At 56.8% G+C, this 19,507-nt stretch overlaps 1 protein-coding gene across 1 annotated transcript in view; it reads right to left on the bottom strand.

Moving 5' to 3' along the window:
• The window catches only part of Abcg1 (ATP binding cassette subfamily G member 1), a 59,933-nt gene that overhangs the window by 21,967 nt on the left and 18,459 nt on the right, over positions 1 to 19,507 (bottom strand). The window contains exon 3 of the mRNA XM_015478798.2: positions 1,503 to 1,620. Coding sequence (XP_015334284.1) covers positions 1,503 to 1,620 — 118 coding nt within the window. The remainder of the gene's footprint in view (positions 1 to 1,502; positions 1,621 to 19,507) is intronic.

Genomic DNA, 19,507 nt, shown 5'->3' with positions numbered 1-19,507 from the left:
CCATGTGCTCATGTCAGGGGAGAGGGGCCTGGTCCGGGCAGCACCCCGTCGCTCATCACCAGCCTCCTCCTGAGGACGCAGCTGTGCAGCCCTGCCTCCCAGAGCCCCGAGAAGGGGACAGCACGGGGACTGGTGGCACCTCTGCAGTGGCCTGAGGGGGGCCTCCCTCCCTCCAGGCCTTCCCCGTAGCCCGGCCTGAAAGGACAGCCTCCTCGATGCCCAAACCCCCTCGGGTCTTCCAGGAGCTGTGGGGCATGACCAGACGGACAACAGCCAGCCTCGGGACACACTCCACTCTCCATGCCCCTCTCAAGACTCGTGTGGAGGGTTTGGTTCCCAATTTCAGATGTGATTGTAACAGGCAGAGTTTGTCATAAGTTAGATTTTTTAAGAATCCTAGTTTCTAGTACGAAGGAGTGATTCAGAAGCTCTAAGGAGGAGGTGACATTTGCCATTTGTTTCAGTAAATGAAATGATTATTTCAGGAGTCCCCTGGTCCACAGGTCTGCCTAACCCGCAGGTAGTAATGAACTCTGGATATACCATGTTCACTCCTATACTAGACGTAGTGCTCATGACAGAGTTTAATTGATAAATTAATCAGCGAAAGAGATAAGCAATAGCTAATAAGAAAACAGAACAACTACAACAATATACCATAGTAAAATTGCCAGCGTGGCCACTCTTGTATTTGGGGGCCATGGTCAAGTGAGATAAGGGTCACTTGACTGCAGCCAATCTGTTAACACAGAGTGACTAATGTGTACTAATGTATACACTGGACCAAGGGATGAGTTTCATCCTGGGTGGGACAAAGTGGGACGGCAGAGACTTCATCAGAAGAGTGTACAATTAAGTTTTTACGAATTGTTTCTTTCTGAAATTTTCCACTTAATATTTTTGGATCCTGGTTGTGTGTAAGGGAAGCTGCAGAATGCAACACCCTGGGAGGAGGATTCCCACTGCTACTACGCGCTGCAGTTACAAACGGAGCCTGCAAGAACCAGGACCGGCTTAACAGAGCATTTTAACACTGTAAAGAAAGATTCGGTTTCCTAGTCATTCACCAATGAATGACATGGGACACAGCACCAGGGACTCTGATCACCAAAGCTGCAAACAACCAACAGAATCACAGCCCAGCCCAACAGGGCCCCGTTCTCTGAAAACACCTGTCTTCCCCCCAGCGTGCACCCCTGCTTCCCCCTCCCCAACCTTAGCCTTCTACTTCTTCCTGTCCCAGAAGGGCCGGCCAAGGGGGGGCTCCCTGAAGAGCCACCTCATTCACCTGCCCAGCCTCCTGGTCCTCCACTCACCTGCGGCCGTCTGCAGCCCTCGGGGGCCACTGTCTCCCTGCACTGTCTCCTCACAGATCCTGAAGCTCCCCAGGGCATGTGTGACCAGAGCATCGAGGAGCCACCTCTGGACAACGGGACGCCCCAGTGATGGGATGCGGAGCAACAAGTATTGGGGACCTGGCTCTGCTGGTGGGGCTCGCTTACCTGTATCCGGCCAGAATGTTCATGAGCGTGGATTTCCCAGCCCCAGAGGGCCCCATGATGGCCACCAACTCTCCACTGTTGAACTTCCCAGAGATGCCTTTCAGAAGGGTCTTGTATCCTGCAAAAAGCAGACTGTGTTCCCTTCTGTCACAGGGCGCCTGGCACGGTGCTCACAAAGGCTGGAGCAGCTAGCCTGACGGCTGAGGCTGGAGGTGAGTTTCTCACACAGGTGTGAAACGCTGTGCCCTGGGCTGCAAAACAGACCTCAGCCATCTCGAGGCCTGGCCTGCCTTCCTGACTGCGATCCACAGGTTATAATCGTGGTAACAGCCACCAGCACCGCAGAATGCTTCAGGGTTTACAGAACACTTCCCCCTCCCTCGTCCAGCCGCTGAGGTCCACCACGCCCCCTCAGAGCCAGGAGTCCCAGGCCCCCCAGCGCGGCACCAAGCCCACTCGCTCCTGCCCCACAGAGGTCCCACATGCCGGTGTTCATTAAACAATCCACTCAGCATTTCATTTAGAAACCATTCATATTTTATAAAAGTATGAATTATTTAGATACAACTTACTTATAAATAGTTGCTTTATAATCAATCAATACATTATTAATCCCTGAATTCATAATTAAAAGAGCATCCCATTGTGCAACCACTCCCAGTGCTTTGGCATCTCTGCCAAATCTCCCACCCAGGAGCTTCCTAAGGGATAAACCTACGTGTCCCAAGAAAAGCCACACACGCTATTCCTCAGGGGGGTGCTGAATGTGCTTCGGAGGGTCAAACAGAGCTGGGATTCACGGGTAGACGCCCCACCAGGACACATTCTCACTGCAGCACTGGATGGGATGCACCTTGCATGGCCAGGGCTCCTGGCCACGAGGTTCCAGCTCCCACAGGCACCGTGAAGGGGCTCGTGAGGCGGACAGGCTGGGGACTTGCTGTCCATCAGCAGACTCCCGATGCCCTGCCAGAGCCCCACCAGCGTTGCTCCCTGCTGCCCTCCTGCCTTGCACAGCTGGACACTAACCATTCCAGCTGTCGCCAGGTGCCACCTTAATTTGGACAGGGAGTCCCTGAGGCCTTGTTTAGTGAGGCACAGAGAAGCGGAAGTGAGAGTCGGTTGTGGCACTGCCACTCTGGCTCATTAAGGAGAGGAGGGCAGCCATGGCCCCAGGAGACCAGGGAGCCTCCCAGCAGGAAGGGCCCAGGGGCAAAGGGAGGGGCAGAGGGGAGCTGGAGCTGCACAGGGACCACCGTCTACGGGGACAGGCCAGCTACAGCAGCACTTGGGAGTGAGGGGGATGAATGGGGGGCAGCTCAGCTGCCCCTGCCCTCAGTGGAGGGCCACAGAGGCACTGGTGATGGCAGAGACCCTCCTTGCACAAGGCCATGTCGGCAGACGGAGCGCCGAGAGAGGTGTGCTCCCAGGGGACCCGCGTGACATCATCAAGGGAGCACTAAATACCACGCAGTGCCATCTCCTGCCTCTCCGTCTGGGGTTGAGGTTACTCCCGGGCAAACCTTTCTGAGGCTCTCTCCTCTTGAAGCTGGGCAGTCCCCAGCTGGGCCCTGCAGGCCAGCAGCAGCCTGAGCATGGAGAAGGTCACTGAGACCACTTCCGCTACTCGGAGCCTCGAGCATGTAGCAGGGTCACTGAGAAGACCTCCAGCCACACAGAGCCCAAGGGCAATCTGCACGTGGCCATGCACCCATGTGGGCAGCCTTGTGCCTCAGGGCTCTGAGAAGGCCTGTCCCCCAGCCAGCAGGCAGGGTCCATCTGTCCACTTGGGCACAGTCTCAGGGCCCTCTGCTTTAGCAGTGCCCAGGGCTGGCCTTCAGCCTGGGCTCCATGCTGGGGCACCAGACGACATTATTGGTTGGAGGAAGCTCTCACAGGCTGTGATGTCCACAGCCAGAGCCCAGGGGCAGGATGGGGCAGGGAGATGGGGAGCACCCAGCCTGATCACGGGAAAGGCAGCCAGGGGCACAGACAGGGGCCTCGCCATTGAGAGCCACCCAACTGGAGTTCCAGGCCTGAACGCAGTGAACCGAGGACAATCTGCTGGCAGCTCTCCCTCGGGGCAGGGGCGGGGGGTTGTGGTTCCAGGATAAAGGGCTGCCGGTCACTGCGGGGCACAGGTGCTCTCTATGGAACTGCACGGGGTCCAACCTGGGAGAGGAGCCCCTGGGGCCTGCAGGCATCTGAAGGTAGAACTCCGCTCTCTTTCTCTCTATCCCTCTCCTCTCCCTTTTCTTTCTCTTTCCCTCCCTCCCTCTCTCTCTCGTCCTCTTCCCAATCTCTTCTCTCTTCCTCTGCTCTCTGAGAAGCATCTTTGGGGACACACACATTGCTAAGCCGTGGCAGTGGGCTGCACATGTGCCCCATGCTGTAACACTGGGCACTGAGACAGGGTTTCCTTAGTTGCGCCTTGGGTATGAGCTACGTTTATGTCATCAGCAATCGGGAGAGCTGTCCAGACCCGGGTCTCAATGACCCTGAGAAACAGAAGAGCACGATGCGGAAGGTGGAGGGGGCTGCTTCTCCTAGAGCCTGGCCGGCCTCAGGGAGGCCCGGTCGGAGCCCAGGCACCCGACCACGGCTCCAACACACTGGATTTGCCTCCCAGCTCTGTCACTGTCCCTCGGGTGCTGAGAATGCCAGACCCGTGCGGATGTGACCAGACTGATTCTTCATCACAGGTCCTGAGCTGGAGTCCTGCCTGGCACATATGGCTGTTAAATAGGTGTCTGTGGAGCTCCCAAGCAGAAGGTGGGCCCTTGGCACAGTGAGCCCAGAGTGACAGCCACCGATGGAAGCCTCGCCCCTTTCCTCCTAGCCAGACAGTCCCTTCAGGAGGTGAGGCAGCAAGACAGGCCTGGGGCTCTGCAGGTCCAGCTGCCTGCCCAGGACAGTCATGAAGGAGGGGCCTCCTAGAAGCCCTGCAGCCTTCGCTCCAGGGTGGAGCAGATGCCCGGAGCCTCAGGCAGAGCCCAGGGTTGTGGGTTTCCATGCAGAGGAAGGCACTTATTTTCCCCCAGAGAGAACTGTTTCCTCCCTTGGAAATGGAGCCCACGCTCCTTGGCCCACACAACAAACAAACAAGGATCACAGAGCGCTTCCTTTTCAGATGGACAACTGCCCCCTGCCCCACCCCCAGCCTTGAGCCTCAGCAACAGGATGAGTTGGTTCCAGGCCGGGGGGATTTCAGGAAGCCTGGGGAAGCGGAAGGCACCCCCTGCTTCCATTTCCTACGTTAGCTACAGCTCTTTACAGGGACGAAGGAAACCTGTCGACACCTACAAAGATTCGGGGCACACAGCCTTATAACTCAGGGTGGGGTCCCCCGTTTTGTAGAAATGTGGCCTGCAAGGTGTTACTGAGCTCCCTCACTCAGAGCTGGGTGGTAGCAGCTCATCATTCTGTTTATGCCTCACAGAAAGCAGAGAACTATGCTGTCCATATACTGCAAACAAGATTCAAGGGCTCAGAGAGGGTTAATGAATGTCCTGGGCCACACGGCAGGTCAGCAGAGCAGCCAAGATTCCAGCCACTTCAGCCAACCCCTGGGGGTCTTCACATCAGGGCCATGAGGGCTTTGGCCAGCCTCTGCAGGGCAGTTTTGGTCCCAGCAGCCACCTCCCCGCTCCTGGGAGCAGGCTTGTTTCCACTGGGTAACCACGCAGGACTGTGCGCCTAGCCTGCCCTTGCCACATGATTAACAGAGGACAGGAAGAAGTGCCTTTCTGCAGAAGGAAGAACCACTGGGTGTGGGCAGGGCGCTTGCAGAGCTGAGGAGGGCACATTGTGAAATTCAGAGGCCAGAACCCCCAGGGCCCGGGGCTCTCTGCTTGCACCAGGGACCTCATGCTCCGACCTTTCTCCATCCACAACACCCTTGGGTAAAACCAGAACTCCTGTCAGGTGTGGTGGGCTCATGTCCGACCTTTCTCCATCCACAACACCCTTGAGTAAAACCAGAACTCCTGCCAGGGTGTGGGTGGGTCTCGCACCCCTTGGGGGACTGGGCCCTGTGGATGTGAAGGGCCAACGCTTGCAGGAGCAACTCATGATAAAACTGATCCTGGGCCACAGGCCACCGGCAACAAGGGCAGCAGGCGGATATGCTGCAACAGCTCACCGGCAGCCTGGGTGGAAAACTGGGGCGCTGTCGAGCCCCCTGGGAGCCATTAGGCCCCGATCCTGACTACCTGCAGAAATAATAAGCAAGTGACTCCCCCACTTAGGTTGACTCTAACAAGCTGCAGCTGGGGACAGCTGTGGTTTCTAGAGCACCCCGGGTGATCAGCTTGGACTCTGTTTCCCAGTCACCAACAGAAGTGGCGTCTCCCGTGCCTGGGGCTAGGTGAAGTGGGTGCCCTCAGAGAAGCAGGCCATTGTTCTGTGATTGTGCAAACGTCAAATGCCACACTGACCTCTCCAGTAATTAAGTGTGCCATAAACAAACCAGATAAACAACGGACAGTCACCCCTGTTCAGAGCTCTGCCGGCCCAGGGGCTTCACCAACACATCTCCACATGCACCAGCAGCCAGCAGAGGTGGCCAGGACACGTGGCCGGGACAGGTGGAATTCCTCCTCCAGCCTCATGGCAAGGGGTACGTCCTTGCACAAATAAGGCACCCTGCACATGCAGAGAAGCTCAGGCTTTTGGTAGAGGGAGAGGGAGGGGGAGGGGGAGGGAGAGGAGGAGGGGGAGAGGGAGAGGAGAGGGAGAGAGAAAGAGCGAGTGTGTGTGCGTGAAAAGAGCGAGAGCACTGCAGAGCTGCCCTCGTGGTCTAATGCACCTGCCGCCCCGTGCACCCGTTGGCCAGTGCATCTGAGATGGACTCTTAAGTCCTGGCCTGTCGTTTCTCAACAAGGGACATTCTCTCCCATGGGTGATGATCAGGCAGACTGTCCTGGCCCTGCTCCCATCACTCCACATCCCTGAAGTCATTTTCCAACTTCAAAATCAAACCCCGCCAGCCCACCTCAGCACACAGGTGTATCTGGAATCCCCTCACAGATGTCCTCCTGACAGGAAACACACAGCCGCTGGGACCCCACCACGCACCCCAGGTGGGTCGTCAAGATTCAGAGGGGAAGAGAGCGGCCGCCCCTGAGCGGGTGAGGGCTGACCCTCCAGCGCGGTGTGTGTTGCTGGTCTACTTTTTCCTTCCTGCTCCTTGGCTCCTTGCAGAAGCCGGGGCTGGGCTGTGTGCTTCCCCATGTCACCCAGCACCACAGGCTGGCGAGCAGAGAGGCCGGAGGAGGGGTTGTAGGTTCAGAGTGTCCAGGCCACCTGGCTCCTTGGCTGCCTAAGGACAGTGGCACACAGAGACCTGCTCTGCTCCTGCAAAAGCACAGTTCAGATGTTCTGGTGAGCTCTGGAACCCTTTAGAGCCATGACCACAACCAGCAGGGGGCCTCAAATATACCCTCTCCTCCTCCTCAGGGCCCCCATCCCTCCCCAGAGCCACTCCAGCTAGGATTCACCAGGCATGAGTCAGATATGGCTGGAATTTCTTTGGAAGCTGAGGGTAATTCCAGGTTTCCTATGCAGACCTCCCAAGGGTCCCGACGGATGGCTAGGGATGAGTAATCCTGTGCGTATATCCGACGCTTGTACAAACTGTGATTTTTTTGAGGCTAGGCCCAGCTTCACCACCACACAGAGCATGGACCAAATTTCCCCAACTGGAAGCAGGTCTTCGTTTCACACAGATGTTTTTCAGTTATAAAGAGGTGATAAACACAGATCACTATTTTTAAATGAATGTGCGTCTGTAACTTTTTTAAAATGGCAAATCTTGCACTGCATGTTCACAGAATTCTGGAACCAGGCATTTCCCAGCTCTGCCAGGCAGGGCCTACCACACCCCACCACACACCAAGGACCCTGGCTGAGGCACAAGGAACTGTTTTCTACTGACACTTCATTTCTTTGCAGCGAGGTAGAAATCATAGCCAGAGAGTCCCATGCTCCAGATGAAAATCAAGGCTGACGTTATGTGATGTGGGAATCACAGCCATCAGGGACTGCTGGTCTGGTAAGCACCAAGATACTTCCAGCCACTTCCAAGGTTTTCATGCTGGCAGCGGCCAGTCAGTTGCACCCTGAGAAAAAGAGGGCAGGTGGGGCTGGGGAGAGGCCATCTGCACTGTGCAGGGGCTGTTGGTGGCTCAGGAGAGGGTTATCACCACCATGTGCACTGTCTCCCGTGCACGCCAGTGGTGCCCCTTTAGAGTCACAGTGAAGAGCCCAGGTTGGCCCGCAGGCATGTGCTTCATCCATCTTGGTAACCTTTTCCTCACTTGCTTTGAGGGACCTGGTCTGAACTTGGGACTGGTGCTTGGCCGTCACCATGGAGGGGGTCTCTGGATTGCATTTCAGTGGCCAGTCTAATCAGGTCCTGTGTGGGCGACATTCCTCGGCCTCTAATTAAACATGTCTTGACCTCTGCAATCCTCCCGCTGAGGGAGGCAGTGAGCACAACAGGGATGTGGCCAGGCCTGACCCTGCCTGCGCTGTCTTTTCCCAGGGTGGCTCTGGGCCTGTCACAGCAGCCTTGGCAGCAAGCTCCAGGAGAGGGTGCAGGGCACCCAGCACACCGGTCCCACCCGGCATCAGCTGCAGGCACAGGTCTACTGATGCTGTGTTTGTGGTCACCGGTCCCGTGTCTCTTTAGTAAGAGTCAGTTGGCAAGGAGGAGGCCTCAGACAAGAGGCGGAGTAAGAAACCCCCAAGACCACCTGGAGTCTCCCTGGAATTGGGAAACGGCTCAGCCATGGCCTGGGCCCAGCTGATTCTGTGGCCCCCAAAGTCTCCAGTGTCCTGTCTCTGAAGTTCTGCCTCTAATTAGCTGTGTGACCTTGAGCACTTTGGTTTTCAGAACTGTTTCCTCATCTGCTAATGAGTGTGGAGCCCGCACTAACCTGAGGCATCTGTCAAACAGGCCTGAAGGGCTTCACGGAGCCTGGCCACACGGGTGCTCAGTAAGTGGTGGTAGCACGGCAGCTACCAAGCGTGACACCAGAGGCACACTGGAAAATGCAAATGACAGATAATGAGGGCAAAAGGTCCCTCCTTATCCAGGGGGCAACAGCTGATGGGCATGCCCCCAGGAACAGAGGATCCGGCTGTGCCCTTCAGATGGCGTTGCTTCCCCACGAAGCCATTCCTGGGACATATGCCTTCCCAGGTGCTGCTCTGCCCACAGGGCTGTCGATCTCTGGGGAGAATCCTGACCCCACGCCCAGAGCTGACCTGCACCTGCTGTATCCAAGAGAACCAATCTCTCTGCGGGCCAGTGTCCTTCAGGAACGCCGACTGTGAGGCTTCCCAGCTTAAGGCCACCTGAACTGGCACTCCCTGGCCAGTGTGCTCACCACTGCCCTGACGCTGATGTGAGACCTGGGTCCCGCTCAGCACGGGAACTGCAGCACAGCTGGAAGCCATCTGCACCTGTCTGCCGGGCTGCGTGGCTCCCATCACTGTCACATTTTCATCCTTCCAAAATCAGAACTGGTCTTCTTCCAGGCTTCTGAACCTGGCTACAACAACTGAGAAAAGATCCTTCCGATTGTCCAAATATACCAACGGCACCGATACGGTTGCCAAATGATCTCCCGTACCATAGGCACCTTACTCTGAGACTCTCCCGGCAGTGCCGGGTTCCCCACCCGAGGCAGGATGGGATGCCCGTGTCGGCAGAGTGAGCGAGCTGCAGCTCCCTCCGCTCCTTGGGGACAGCGCAGACTGTGGTTCTCCAGACCTTTTTCCTCCCTCCCCAAAGGGACCTCAGGGCCCACAGGTCAAAGTCCACTTTCCTGAACACCCAGTGGCATTTCCTTCTTACCACCCCAGCTTCTCCCCAGGGCCCCAGAGCTTTGCCTCATTTTGTCTCATTATGGGGCCGAGCTCCACCCGATGATCAAAACACGCCTTGTTCTGCACTCTCCGAGTCCACAGGGGCTTTGGAGCTGACGACAACAGCAGAAACAAGGCTTGGGACATTGGGTTTAATGACATCAAAATGGACCTAGGGTACCAGAAAGGCTTCTCGGTCAGAGGGAGCAAGAACTGAATGAAGACACTGGCACTTGTGACCAAATGTGCAAATGACACATGGCCCATCTCCCACCCTCAGCGAGTCTTGGGGCGGGAGGTCCACTGTGACACAGGGGAAGGGCTGACTTGGTGTATCAGCCTGACAGTCCACTGGGTGCAGCTGCTGCCCGCTCGGGAGGCCGCTGGATGACAGCGCAGCAGGCTGCTCTGCGCCTCGGGCACCACTTCAGTGCACTAGGGTGACCAGCTGGCCACGGCTCCGGGCTGCTTCTTCATCTTCCTCCTTAGAGCCTGCTGGGATTCAGCCTCCTGGCTCTGTGGTCTCCCCATGATCAGCATCCCCTGCACCCCACTCGTCTGTCCATCCTTCCATCTGTCCATCTCCTGTCGTCTCCCTGCCCCTGTTCCTCTCCCTCCTTGGCTTCTGGTCTCCTCGGTTCACTTCTGAGCAGAAGGCTCTTCCCTCTTCCCGCCTGCCTGGATTCAGGTATTTTGAATGGTGCTGGGCACAGACCGGCATCCAGACACAGGCAGGGAATGGCCGCAACAGTGAGCACCTGGGAATGGCGACCAGTCCCGTAGGTCCCCATGCCCTGGGTCGTGTGGCCTCCTCACCTCTGTTCCTGACAGCAGCAGCTGGCCTGTCCACTTCACACCCCTCACTGCCCTGCTGACCAGGGGCACAGTGATGTCACCAGTGAGAAACTTTCCTCTGTGCCCCCAGGAACCAGGAAGTCCATGTGCTACTCCAGCTTCTAAGCTCCTGTGTCCCCGTGAGGAGTCCTCACCTGGGGCTTGTGGGCATCTTGACATCCGCGCCTTCCACAGTGGCCTGGGCCTCTGGTTGTTCTCCTTCCCACCCTTTGGCCCAGTGCTCGGCAGCCCCTGGAGTCTCCTGGATTCAGGCAGGCCGTGGACCTGCTGGGGAACTGACTTAGTCTCACCAGACGCTACCAGGCTGGTGTCTGGACTCTAGGTGCTTCTCCTGCTGCACCTCTGGTTGTCTCCATCTCCCTGGGCTGACGTGGTCCAGGTCTGCTGGCACTTGGACAGCGTGTTGGGACTTGAGGTGCTCTGCTGAATGTCTTTCCGTGGCCCCTCCCCAGTGGTTCCTGGACCTTACTCACCCCAGCCCCACTTGGCTTGGATGAGACTGGGGAGAAGAGCTTCCCTCTGAGGCCTCCTTAAACCTGTCACCAAAGCAGGGTTAAAACTCAAGTGGCAAACCTGAAAACCTAGAAGGGCCCATGAGGAGGAGGTGGGGGCCAGGAAAGTGGGGAGGGTGACCCCAGCCTGCAGCTGCCAGGCCAGGAGGGTGTCCTGGTCCTTCCAAGCACCCGGTCTATGAACAGGGGCTTGCCCTGGGACACATTACCAAGCTGAAGGACATAGACCCACGCTCTGGGAGAACAATGTAGCACACCACCAGCCAGAAGCCACAGACCCCTATGGAGGGCCACAGGTGAGATGCTCTGCAGGCCACAGGAGTGCAGCTGAGCTGCCACCTGCCCGGCTGGGGACACACAAAACACCCAGCAGATGGCCAAGCTGGGGCTGCTCTGCACGCAGGTTCCAGTCTCACATGGTTGCTTCTCCCAGTCTATCCACATGCAGATTGAGAGGGACCCGATGCTAGTTAAAGAGAGACACGCTCTAAGCTGGACAATGAGGGTATTTCCAGTCCCAAATCCAAACTCTGGAAGAGAAAGCAAAGCAAGCAGAAATCTAGCACATGCGGCCGCAGGCACAGCGGCTCCTCTGAGCTCTGGAGGCAGGACGTGGCTGAGGACAGCGGGCTCTAGCCCCCCCCATCATTATTTACGTTGATGTGATTCTCCAAACAGAAGGTGGCAGCCAGCAGCTGCCCTGGCCCAGGCACTCCCAGAGCTGGAGGTGCCCTGAGAAGCCCTCGCTCACACGTGGCACCTCTGAGAAGCATTCTGGGGACGGGACCACTCAATTTCCACTCTCAGTGCCAGGGAGGGTACTTCCCAGGGGAGGGTGTCCTGCCATCCCCCTTTGTGGCCTCCCTTCTTGCTCTGGATCAGGTGGGCATGCCATGACACTGCATCCCAGAGGTGGATACAGCGACCACCCCACGCTGAAGCACCATGCAGGAGACCTGCTCACCCCAAGAGGAGGCCTGGCCTGGCCGCCTGGCACCCCCGGGCTGCAAGGTGGATTCGGAGCCTCTCCTGGCTCTCTGCCTGGGGCTCCACTGACTGCCTCCTGGACCGACTCTGCAAGCCACAGCCCGGGGATGGAGGCCTTCCTTCCCCAGCCGGCCCTCCCAGACCTCTCTCACCACTGGCCTCAATGTTCCCTGCCTCTCCCATCTGGTCAGGGTGCCCCCAACACGCCTTGGCCAGGGCAGCTCACCCCATCCTGCCTGTTCTTGGAGCGGCTGTGTGGCCCCAGGAAATTAATGAACTTGACCGGCCATGGTTCAAATCCTGTATCTAGTCCTCACACATCATGGGGCTGGGGTCCTCCATGTGCCTGAGCTGGTCCCTCCTCTGTAAAATGGTAGGCCAGGAAGACAGTGGAGAAGGATCCCAGAGCACCTTGCACCTGGCTGGGCCAACATGCGCACAGCTCCTGCCCTGTCCCCACACACTGTGGCCATGCCTCCCTCCTCCCAGCTGCCGGGCTGCGGATGCCTCCTTGTACAGTTTGCCCAACACCCTGTTACCACTCGCAGTCAGAAGAGTGGGCCCTGGAGGCAATGAATCCCACTTCCCTCCTGGCGGGTGACAGAGTCCCTGTGCCCCAGAAAAGAGTAACAACAGGGCAGCAGGGGCTGCGGTCAGGACGAGACAAGCCCTTGGTGGCCCAGACCCTGTGCCCTCAGGGAGTGAGGGCAGGTGTAGGGTGCACGGCAACACCCGGGTCATGACCCTGCTCCTGTCTTGCTACAATTCCCTTGAGGTCTGGGGTCCTGGCACCTCTGGGCTGCAGGGAGAGTCTCCCATACACTGCAGGTGTGGCCCTGGTCCATCCCTAAGCCAGCCTTGGAGCAAGCAGGGAGAAGCACAGTGGCCTGTCACCTTCAGGTCAGTGGGAATGACTGAGACAGTCCTGATGACGGCACCGCGTGAGTGAGCTGGCACAGCGATGGTCCCTCCCACGCCCGCTAACCGTGTGTGTGTGTGAGGATCAGCAGTGGCCACAGGGCAAGCCAGGACTGGCCTGTGGAGGAGGTGGACATTCCTGGGAGGCCCCGTGCACCATCAGGGGTCTGGGCGGTAGTGTGCTCCCGGGTGCAGAAGCAGCACTGAGCACTGGCCCCCTGGCAGCCTGGGCCTCCTCTGTGGGCACCGCAGGAGGACAGATCACGGATGCAGGCAGGGCACACAGGCCTGAGCCTGCTTTGACCCAGTTATGAGGCCTCCAAATGTGACAGGGGGCCAAGGTCCCTGAGGTCCCCGCTTTGCCCCAGCCCAGGCTCCTGTCTGCCAGGGAACATAGTGTCTGGAGGAGGCACCTGGCTCAGGAGCCCGCAAGGAGCCGGCTGATAGGGCAGTGCTCCTGCTCTTCAGTCCTGTCTCCTGTGGCCCTTGGTGGCCCAGATCCTGTGCCCAGGTGTTCCACAGCACACGTGTCACCTCATACACACACATACACGCGTCCTGTCCTCCCTCACCAAGGGCTCTCTGTCCAGTCTCCTGCTTCTTCCTCCCAGGTCCACCTCTTATTTTGCTTCACGGTCACAAAGGGAGATGGTGACAGGAGGGATGGTGAACGGCAGCCATGTTCCATGGCCTGTGATGTGTCCCCACCGCTCCACAGCCCACGCACATCCCTCAGTTAACCCTCCTCACGTGACTCATTCTCCCCACAAGCCACAGGACACACTTTAAAACGCCCACTTCACAGACAGGAGGCTGGGAACCCTGAAGGCTCCCCAGGGCCCTGCAAGCGGGTGGGGACCAGGACTGAGCCGGCTGTCCCAGGTTCTCTACAGCAGGTCGGGAGAAGGGAGGAAGCCTGTGCCACCACCTGGCCTGGAGACACAGCCTCAGCCCCTCTGCAGCCGGGCACCCTGGGGCCTTGGGCACTCCCGGCCTCCCCACGTGCCACTGCCATCCAGAACCCTTCTCCTCTCCTGCTTTTCTCCCTTCTGAACCGCATTCCCTTAAAGAAGGCATGTGTGATGCTGGGGACAGACCCCAGGGCCTGGCACATGGGAGGCAAGCGCTCTGCCCGGCCCCACCCCACCCTCGGCCTAAGGGGACTGGTGGATTTGGCGAACTCTGGGACCTGAGGCCCCGTGGACCCCACAGTGCACCGTGGGCCCCAGGATTTGCTGGTTTCCACCCAACAGGACTTCCCTGCAAGACCCGTTCTCGTTGACACTGTGACTGTGCTTGAATTCTTCTCATGGTCCCAGATCACTTGGGTGGCCTGACCAGGGCTCCTCGTTCACTCTCCGTGGACAGCATTTGGGTTCCATCAGGTCTGCTGTGGGAACCTGGCGCTCAGTGGGGAGGCAGTGCTGGCTCAGCCGCATACGCCTTCACCTTGGCTTCGTGGAGCCACAGGTGTCTGAGGTGACCCAGGCCTCGGGGCAGCAGGGCAGCACCCGGCTCCACACCCCCACACGGCGCCAGCTGCCTCTTTCCAAATGTCCCTCCCCCATGCCGATCCCTTCTTTTCTTGCATTGATTTCCTCGGCTACCACAACAAAATGCCATACAACTTGTTGATTCAAACAATATAAATGTACCCTCCAACAGGCCTGAGCATCAGAAGCCCTAAACCGAGGTGTCAGGGCTGCAGGTGCTCCGGGCCCCTCAGCCCTGAAAGGCTGCAGGTGCTCCGGGACTTGTGGCTGACCCTCCAGGCTCTGCCTCCATTTTCTTGTGTGGGGTCTTCTCCCTGTGTCTCCATATCAGTTTCCCCTTCTCTTCTTCTGTAAATCCTACCTTGGTTTTTAGTCTACCAGAACCCAGCACGATCTTGGGACTCTTAAGTTAATCACATTTATCTGCACATCTCTGTATCTTCTCAACAACATCAATTTGCAGCTCCTGGGGGCTGGGACATACCCATGTGGTGGGGGGGTCACCATTCAATCCCCATTATTGCTATTCTGGTCCAATATCTCACTTAAATTGTTACAAAATATGACTGAGTCTATAGTCTCTTTGTGGTGCCCTGAGGACTCTGGCAGGGGTGGCTTCCCTGGAAGTTCATTGCTCTCTCTGCCCACCATGCCACTCTGCTCCCTCCATGCTGAATGCCACAACTGGCCTGTCCACCACTGCTCTGACACCCTCCCTCCTCGGCTGCCAGGCACTGTGTCAGAGACCCCCAGGCCAGTGTCAGGACCTGGGGCCACGCAAGTTATGAGCCATTGAGGCCAGACTTTGTAAAAATACTTTGCTTATAATAATAAAAAAATTAAAAATTGTTAATAAAGAAAAAGGCTTTATCCCCATAATGAAAAGAGGAGAAATTTCAAATATTTTTACCCTGGAAATTACTCGGACGGCAAAAGGAGCAAGCTCACCAAGAAGCGAGAACAAAGTCAACAGAAGTCCTCGGAAGTTTACAGTAGTTTCCCTTTTGCACCCAGAACACGCCTGTCCAATGTGAAGTAGAACAAGGCTCTGGTGGCACAGGTGTAAGCTCCTATCGAATGAAGAGTCCTGTGGCTCCAATGCAGGACTTGTCTGGGTTTTTTTTTTTTGTACTGGGGATTAAACCTGGGGTGCTTTATCACTGAGCCACATCCCCGGCCCTTTGTATATTTCATTTTCATACAGGGTCCTGCTAAGCTGCTGAGAGTCTCACAAAGTTGCTGAGTCTGGCCTTGAACTTATGGCCTTCTGCCTCAGCCTCCAGAGTCACTGGGATTACAGGAGTGTGCCACCATGCCTGGCATCTTTTTAACTTTTAAAAAAATTTTGTTAACTTATTCTAATCCAGCTATAGAAAATTTTTCTATTGATGGTAGAAGGTAAATCGCCTCACTCAGAATAAAATAAATATACACATATAAGATACAAACTTACATGTAAAAACACTGAATGTGAAAAAAAGGGTTTACTTTAAGTTAACAATCTCTCGGTGCTGTGGTGGGAGTGTGGCTTGGGCACAGCACTTGGCTGGCATGCACAGGACGGTGGGGTCCATCCCCAGCCCTGAACTTTTTCTTTTTTAACCTGGACCTTGCTCTCCAGGCCATAACATGGGCAGCCAGGACAACCTGAGTCTTGCAGGTTTCTCCTAGCTTTACAAAATGCTCTCACCAGCAACACGACCGTACACGTGTGCACTCAGACCCGCCATCAGGAACACACACTCAGTCACTGTGTCTCATGGTTACTCTCTCGCTCTCTGCAGGGCAACTGAAGAAGGAACTAGAACTCCCGGAGTTAGATCCTATCCCTTTACCCCAGCCCAGAGAAGCTGCGATGGCAACTCTCTCAGTCCCTGGAGCAAAGCAGCCCTGTTTTTCACTTGTGCACGTGGTTGAAATTATTTTGTGGAATATTTATTATCGGACAAAGTATCAGAACCGTTTTGCTGCCCGACAGGGATCTCAGGGAGGTGAAACGTGTCTGGATGGCTATCCGTTCCCACTGTGGGTTCCATTTCCTCTAAAGAAGCTACTTCTCCCTCAGCCAGCGTCCACGGGCGCCTCTCACCCCGTTCCCACCCTGTGTGTGCACGCTTAATCAGGAGTGACCTCGCTCCCTTCCTCCTTGCCCCAGCCATCTCCAGGGGCCAAGCCACACTTCCTGTAGGCAGTGTCCCTAGCCTGCCTGCCTCTCCAGACCCCCTGCAGGGACGGTTCTGCGTCTACTCCAGGCACTGATGGAGAAACAGGCCAAGGGCACTGGGCAGCACTTCCCTTCCTGCTGCCCCCCCACACACATCATGTCCAGCAAGGGTGGGCCCCAGGAATACCCCAGGAAATACGCTCCACTGCTCACCGTCCCCAGGGTCTGGCCGTGATGTCAGTACCCGCCTGCACATTCCTGGCCTTGTCTCGGCCTTGAGCTGCTCTCTCTGCCTGGCTCTCAGGGGGCTTCTATTTGCGTGTCTAGACTCAGGGGCCTCTCTTCACCTCCCTCCCACAAACAGGAACCTTGCTTCAGTCCTGTTTCTGCTTTGCTACCTGTCCTCCCCGGGCTCTTCCTGTCCCATGGTGGCCGGGGAAGCCACCTTGCCTGCTCTGGATTGCAGAATGTGCAGCAAGGCCCATCTACGAACAGAAGGACCCTCTTGCCAAGAAGGCTGCTTCCTGCGGCCCCCCGAAGCTCGTCCAGATCAGGACAGTCTCTCCCCCACTTCCCGAGCCTCCTATCTGGACGGAATGCTGGACGTCCACGGGGAAGAATGAACTCTGGCTGCTCAGTCATTTGTATCACTGTAAATCCCCAACCCAGTGCCGCTTTATAAACCAGACTCGTCTCCAAGTCCATGGAAAGGCTCGACCTTCTAAGCAAACGCTCCTCTCCAAAGCCCTGGGACCCAGAGGCCTACTTCATCCTGCCTGCGCCCTGGCACAGTGCAGAGGTGTCTAGAATCCCTGGGAGGCCCCCGAGGCACCTCTAGGGAGCACAGGGCCCAGCAAACGCCACCCTTACTCCAGGTGCCCCACTCCTAAGCTGGGCCTGAGTTCCACAGGGTGCCTGTGGGCAGAGTTGGCTGAGCGACTAGGGCAAGCTGGACACTGCAGTCACAGGGCGTCTTGCTTGGAGGTCACTCGAGCAAGGTGGTGGTGGTCACAGTGGAGCCTGCCTGCCCCTACTGGGTCTGCCTCCAGCCAAGCCACACGCCCTGCACCTTGACTCCTCCTGCAAGCTTGTCTTCTTCCCGCAGTCGGCCTGTGTGCAGACGTCCTTCCCCATGGGGAAGGTCACTCTTCGCCCCTGCTGGTGTCTTCCAGGCTTTCTGTGGTGGGGAATGGGTGTCTTGGAAACAGTGCTGCCCTTTAGCGGCAGCAGCAAGAAGACCCCACAGCACCCAGCACATGCTCAGTCAGTGTGGCCACATCCACAACCAAAGGACAATTTTAAAAACTAGTGAACGATGATCCTTGCCAGTGGGAATCTGCATCCCTTAGTGAGGAAAAGCTCAAGCTCTTCCCCAGGAACAGAGAGGATTGCAAAGCTAGACAATAACGCGAACAATATCACAAGTTAGACTGTGGGAAGTGTGGTGCAGGAGGGGTCAAACGAGTGTCTGGCCAGCAAAGTGCTGGCTGTGTGGACGGTGGGGGTTGCTTGTCTGTGGCTCTGGGGATGGAACTCAGGCCCATGTGGGCACATGCCAGGTAAGTGCTCTACCACTGGGCCCCACCCAGCCCCTGTCCGGGCCTCCCATCTGATCCCAATGCCAGCTCTGTGCTCTCATGATGGGCTGTGCAGAGCATCGAGAGGCTGGCCCCTTAGGTGCCTGCTAGAATCTGGGACAACAAAGGCCTGGGGCTGGCCACTGCATGCTGAGTACCTGAGAGCCCCCATGGCTACTCTAAGGGGCTCTCTTCACCCTAGGACGACCTCAGGCCCTACAAATGATTTTGTCACCTACAGTGATATCTTAGCTGAAGAGAGCAATTTTTCTTCTGTCAAAGACAAGGAAGGTTTACGGAAAGGAAATAATACTGCCAGGTTAGAGGTGCACTCCAAGCCTCCTCCCCACCACCTGTCTGCACGGTGACTGACAGCCCTGTGACAGACGTCCCTCCATTCACACGACATTCACCCACGGCAGCCTCAGTACCAGTTCTCAGTGCCAGCTCCCAGTACTAGCTCTCTGTCCACATTCCACAAAGCAACTGGCCAGTGGATAAGTTGGTCAGTGACAGAGATTGCAATGACCTTATTTGTGGGTGGGGACAGGCGATACAGATCAGCCATGAGGAAGCTTATCATCTTCACCCCACCTCCAGGTGATGCTGCAAACCAGCACCCACAGACACCCACAGAGGGTGAAGTGTGGCTCTGGGTCGCATGGACTCTCTTAAACAAGTATACTGCCAATTGCCTTTCTGTCCCTGTTACCAGCATCTGAAGCCTGCTGTCCCCAGATCAGCACCCTGGGATCAGGTCCCTGGGAAGGAAGGGGCCCAGGAGCTCCCCAAATTCACAGGGGGCTCCTGAGACCATGCCCTTCAGCACAGACCAGTGGTCTGCATCTCTGTTGGTGAAAGGAAGCTCACTTTGAGGCCTTGGGGACACCTGAGCCTTTCTGAGCAGCCCCCCTCAATCCTTCCTGCCATCAGGGAAGGGTGGGCAAGGCCACTTCCTGCTCCTTCATTTAAGGGTCAGATGTGGCTCGCAAGTGGCCATCCCTTCCTTGAAAGTTCTTAAAGTGGAGTCCTAGACCTGGAACACCAAGGTGTCCTGGGCACATTAATGTGCAAACTTGACTGACCCACACCCTCTAGCTCAGAACCGCTGGGTGGGCCCAGATGCCTGTTCTCAAAGCCCTCGAGCCACACGGGGATTCCCTGGGGCCTGGACATGACTCCAACAGCCTTTGACTTCTGGAGGCCCGAAAAAAACAACAGGACGCATGGACAGCCCCAAGGGACTGCGGTGTGGAGTGCGCAGAAAGCAGAGCCAGAGGAGAGCGAATAAGTCCTGGGGCCAGTGGTCTCCATCAGCCACCTAGGTGCCGTTTCCTTAAGAGCCAGTATGCCCTAATGGGAACTCAGAAAGCACAGGCTTGGCTAACTTTGCTCTAAATAAATTACACCAGAGTCTCCCTTAACACGGCCTGCTTGTCCTGGAGCTGGGTCTCATTCCTCCGCGCCCTCCGCGGCAGGTTTTCTTATAAAACAAGCAGCCGACACCTCGGAGCATTCTAAAGACAGTGTGGGAGTGATTTCTTAGGTAACTGTGTGTATAAATGCCTGAGTCCCAAACCCCCACAGAAACGCCCTGCGGCACTCTCCTGTCCCCCCCCCCCCCCCC

This window comes from Marmota marmota, unplaced genomic scaffold, assembly GCF_001458135.2.
Source record: "Marmota marmota marmota unplaced genomic scaffold, marMar, whole genome shotgun sequence".
In the NCBI taxonomy this organism is placed as follows: Eukaryota; Metazoa; Chordata; class Mammalia; order Rodentia; family Sciuridae; genus Marmota; species Marmota marmota.
Note: the sequence above shows the minus strand (reverse complement) of the source record. Positions and strands in the feature narration are given on the sequence as shown.